The sequence below is a fragment of the Heterodontus francisci genome, chromosome 12, assembly GCF_036365525.1.
Source record: "Heterodontus francisci isolate sHetFra1 chromosome 12, sHetFra1.hap1, whole genome shotgun sequence".
Lineage (NCBI taxonomy): Eukaryota > Metazoa > Chordata > Chondrichthyes > Heterodontiformes > Heterodontidae > Heterodontus > Heterodontus francisci.
Window position 1 is genome coordinate 67,123,274 of NC_090382.1, and position 4,781 is coordinate 67,128,054.

General features: G+C 36.7%; 1 protein-coding gene across 1 annotated transcript; it reads left to right on the plus strand.

The window, feature by feature from the left end:
- Window positions 1–2,953: 2,953 nt before the first annotated feature.
- Window positions 2,954–4,485, plus strand: LOC137375895 (transcriptional activator protein Pur-alpha-like). The gene has a single exon (XM_068043544.1). The coding sequence runs from the start codon at window positions 2,999–3,001 to the stop codon at window positions 3,797–3,799; it is 801 nt and encodes a 266-aa protein (XP_067899645.1). The 5' UTR covers window positions 2,954–2,998; the 3' UTR covers window positions 3,800–4,485.
- Window positions 4,486–4,781: the final 296 nt, after the last annotated feature.

Below are 4,781 nucleotides of genomic sequence, written 5' to 3' on the forward strand. Positions count from 1 at the left end.
GATTTCCAGTGTACTTATCCCTTGAGCGAACCCAACGTTGGCTCAATATTTTACAATGAAGCACAGCGCATTACTGACATAGTTAATACATTGTCTGACTTGGAATAGTTTGGGCACGTTCTTTTATCTGATCTATTCTTTACAATGAAACAAAGTTCTGATCGACGCGGGGAGGTTAATATTCTGATAATGCTTTGGTCATTGCAAAATTCTAACTTTTGTCAATTCACGGAAATCAAGTGAAAAATTTAGGGATTAAAGGTGGCAAATTGAATTATGTTAATGTTAACGCTTTAAGTAACTAAATTATTTAAAAAAGATCAACCTTTCCATTCAACGTGGATATTGCCGACTAAATGAAAAAATAAACGGAGTCACGATCATCTGAAGGCGTAAGTCTTAAGTTAATTAGTACAAATGCTGTACATGTTATCTGAAATAAATAAATCCGTTATTAAAAATAAGGTTGAATGGAAATATTTCGTATTGTTTTCTTATTTGAGTTTGAATGATTTCGTTTCCGATAAGTTTAGATAAAATTATTCCAAATGACCGGCGAATCTCTTCACGAGATTTTTAAAGCATATTTTCCGTTTGGATTTGATGTAAATTAGAAACAAAGATTTATTCTGTGGGTAAAATTGAGAATGTTAACTGTAGTGTAGTGTAGAAATTAGTCTTTCCGAAAGCCCTTTAGATGACTTTGTTAATTATTGCATATTAACCAGGACAATTTGTGTTTCCAGAAGTTTATTTTGCTAAACACCCGCGATCGTTTTGTTTCAAATCCGTTATCTTTCCTAATTGATCTAGTTTCCATTTACGTTAACGTATTAATTCAAACTACAAAATTATACGAACATACGAAAGTGACAGCCAGGAGAAGACCATCTGGTCCATGAATACTGCCCCACACAGTCGTGATGCCTGAAGTATCATGATTAGACAACCCTTACCCGGCAGAAACCATGTTATCTCCTGGGATAATTGTGCAATGCAACGTTTTATTAAAAGTAGATACCAATGATTATCTAAAATGAGAAAAAGTTTATGGTTTTAACATGTTAGAATATTTAATCAGAAACTGTGCAACATAGATTGTCGTCTGGTTTGTGATTTTATTTGCCGTATTTAGCCAAAGCGAACAACATCCTCGCGCATCTAACAAGTGAAAACGAAGCAAGTATACAAGGTACTTTTTCTAAATGTAATATTATTATGACTACTTAATTAATCACAGATAAAGTTCAATCACACCATATAAAATAGAGACCCAGATTTATTTGTGTAACTTCACTTTCGTTGTAGAAAATAAAAATAATTGATTAATGCACTGTCCTGTGACGATTTGGATCTCTGTCAACTACGAATATATCGATTTTGATGAATTTGCGATTGCATACACGACTATTTCCATTACTTTTAATACAAATATTAATCGAAATTAATATTCCTAGTTATTAATCCCCTTCGTTGAAGCTTTATAATGTGTCAGTTTTTCTTTGAGTTTCAAGCTGTTAGGCTCATTTCCAGGAGCATTTCGTGAAATACAGATGATGTTGCCTATTTTATTAATCATGGAAATATTGAGAAGGTAATGGTTTCTAGTAAGTAGGATATGCTTGAAGAAATGCCAAAAAATTTAAGCTCGTTATTTATAATTGACCAGATAACGTATGTAAAGATTTCTATTTTAGTGACTTGAAAATCTTGAAACCCCAAACTACTATTGTTACATTTTATTTTAACAAATAATATGTAAACATTACTAAACGGACATTAAGGTCACAATTTTGTGTTACCAGACTTTTCTTCGCAGTTATATTTTTGTAGCATCATTTATAATATGTTGATCGTATTCATCTATGTCGTGATGTTCCGTCATAATCAAAATTAATGGTAGAAAATGCAATTTGCTTGCAATATGGGATAACTCATCAAATATGATAAATTCTATTATTGCACCTTGACACTTATCATCGTGAAAATAAAAACGCAGTCTACTGCCATTCGTTTACTGCAATTTCACGTAAAATATTGTCTAATTATCAGATAAAGGTGCATATTTCAATTATGAGGAAGGGTTGCAAATTTGTTGTGAAGATATATAGTAACTTGGGATGACTCTTTATATTTCCCCATTTAAATCAACTTGATTAACAGTAAAAAGGAAAATTGCAATCTTGCAATTTGAATTTTCTTGATTGTTTTCCAGTTTGTGGTAAAAGGGAAAGACTGTTACTGTAGTTTGGTTTGAGATATGCCAAATATTTCATGTGTAAAACAAAATAGCTACTAGATGAGGCAAATAATCTGCCATGATCTGTTTGAATGGCAGAGCAGGCTCGACAGGTCGAATGGCCTATTCCTGCTCCTATTTCCTATGATCCTATTATTGTGATGAAGTGTCACTCCAACACATGAAGTGCCACTAATTTATTTACTATATAATATGTATGTAATCGATTTATGCCTTTATTAGAGAATGCAGCCATTTTGGTTATCAACTGCTGTTATTTATATGTACTACAATAACATAGTTGCATTATATTTCGCATTGTGTTTATGTTTCAACATTTGTTGAGCCTGAATGTTTATCAAAATTGGCTTAATTATCAAATAATAAATACCTATTGCAAAATTAGCATGTTAGGTGATTGATGTGGGAGACTTTCAATAGCTATGGTAGAGAAATGGGAATGATTAAAAATGCTAGTTGTAATGGAACGGGGACAATATCCTGTCCCATCACTTTACCCATATTATGGGTGCTCAATGTCTCACTTTGTCGAGGGCAGACATCAGCTGCTTTCTGCGATACTTGAGCAGTTGGAGGCAGACCGGGAGGTAGAGAGCTTGTAAAGGAACTAGTGATTGGTAGTCGGCGCGATTTTCAGGCGATCTCCACCAATGAGAGCAGCTCTAACGAAATGTCTCCTCCCTTGCTGCAGTCTCGCGAGATCGCCGGCTGCTGGGAGTTTGGAAGAAGGCTACCATCATGGCGGATAGAGACAGTGGAAGCGAGCAAGGGGCGGTCAGCTCGAGCTTGCAGCAGCTGCAGCAGGAGACGCAGGAACTGGCGTCCAAGAGGGTGGACATTCAGAACAAGCGCTTCTATCTGGATGTGAAGCAGAATGTCAAAGGCCGTTTCCTGAAGATAGCGGAGGTGGGAGCAGGAGGCAATAAAAGTCGCCTAACTCTCTCCATGTCTGTTGCTGTGGAGTTCCGCGACTACCTGGGCGATTTCATCGAACATTACGCACAACTCGGCCCCAGTAACCCAGACATGCAGACGGACGAGCCGAGGCGAGCTCTGAAAAGTGAATTCTTGGTGCGGGAAAACCGCAAATATTACATGGATTTAAAAGAGAACCAGCGGGGCCGGTTCCTACGGATCCGCCAGACCGTGAACCGGGGACATGGCCTTGGCTCGCAGGGTCAGACTATCGCCCTACCCGCTCAGGGGCTGATTGAATTTCGTGATGCACTCGCTAAACTCATCGACGATTATGGCATCGAAGAGGAACCCACTGAGCTGCCAGAAGGGACATCTCTCACTGTGGACAACAAGCGATTTTTCTTTGACGTTGGGTCAAACAAGTATGGCGTTTTTATGAGAGTAAGTGAGGTGAAACCATCATACCGCAATTCTATCACGATACCGTACAAAGTGTGGGCCAAGTTTGGAAATACTTTCAGTAAATACGCAGAGGAGATGAAGAAAATACAGGAGAGACAGCGGGAGAAAAGATCTGAACAGCAAGAAGAAGCTCCCGGAGATGATGGGGAGGAAGACTGATAAAACTGTAATAAAAAAAACACTTCCTGTAAAACTGTAACTGTTTAACTACGAGGGAGCACCACCCACCAAACCTCCACAACTGACAGTTCGACTTGTCACCCATCGCTGGATGTTCGTCCACTTATCAACCGTGTAAACCGTAAGCAGCTGCTAAGTAATAACATTATGAACTGTGTTTCCTACTTGATAAAAAAAACTGAGTGTTTATTTCCCTAATTAACCAAGACTTTTGTACACGTTCAAGCTATTAAAAGTGTTTGCAATCGTCAGATAATATGCTGAATTATAATGAAATAAGTCCTTTTCATGTGAGCTAACATTTGACTTAGCACAAAATGAGAGATATTTTAGAAGAACACGTAAATAATATTTTTAGTTTTCTCATTTTGTTACCAAATTTCAAACATTATACGGAGGTTATAGTATATTTGACACCCTATATACCTGTGATTAGAGATGTGTATATATGAGGGCTAGGCATGCTGTGTGTCTGAGCTTTGTTAAATGTAATGCAGAAGTCTGTAGAGTTAAAAGGTACATAGGTTTATTCATGCAAGGTAAAACTATTAAGAAGTGCTCTCTTTTATACAATATGCATTGCATCTGGACCTTAAACATATAAAACTGGTCAGTGGAACTTCTGTGAACATGAAGCAAATTATTAAAAAAGGCATTTAAATGAACTGCAAAGTTGTTTGATTTTTACAGACAAGTGTTAACCTATGATTAACAATGCAAGTAGCACATTTTAAGTTAGGTTATGATAATTTTGCTCTTAACTGTGAATGTGAGTTACTGGTATTTAATGTATTTAGATTAGTTGTCAAATTATATGCATTCTATCAGATGGTACATAATTAACAATTGATAGGGAACTTTTAATGTGAGTGCATTCATGTAGCAAGCTATTGCCTGAATTACTGTTACCTGTAACAAGAGGAAATTGCATTTACTTACTTTGTAGGGGGAAGGGGTCGAA

Coding starts and splice junctions, on each gene's coding strand:
- LOC137375895 (XM_068043544.1), top strand. CDS start 2,999: ATGGCGGATAGAGACAGTGGAAGCGAGCAAGGGGCGGTCAGCTCGAGC.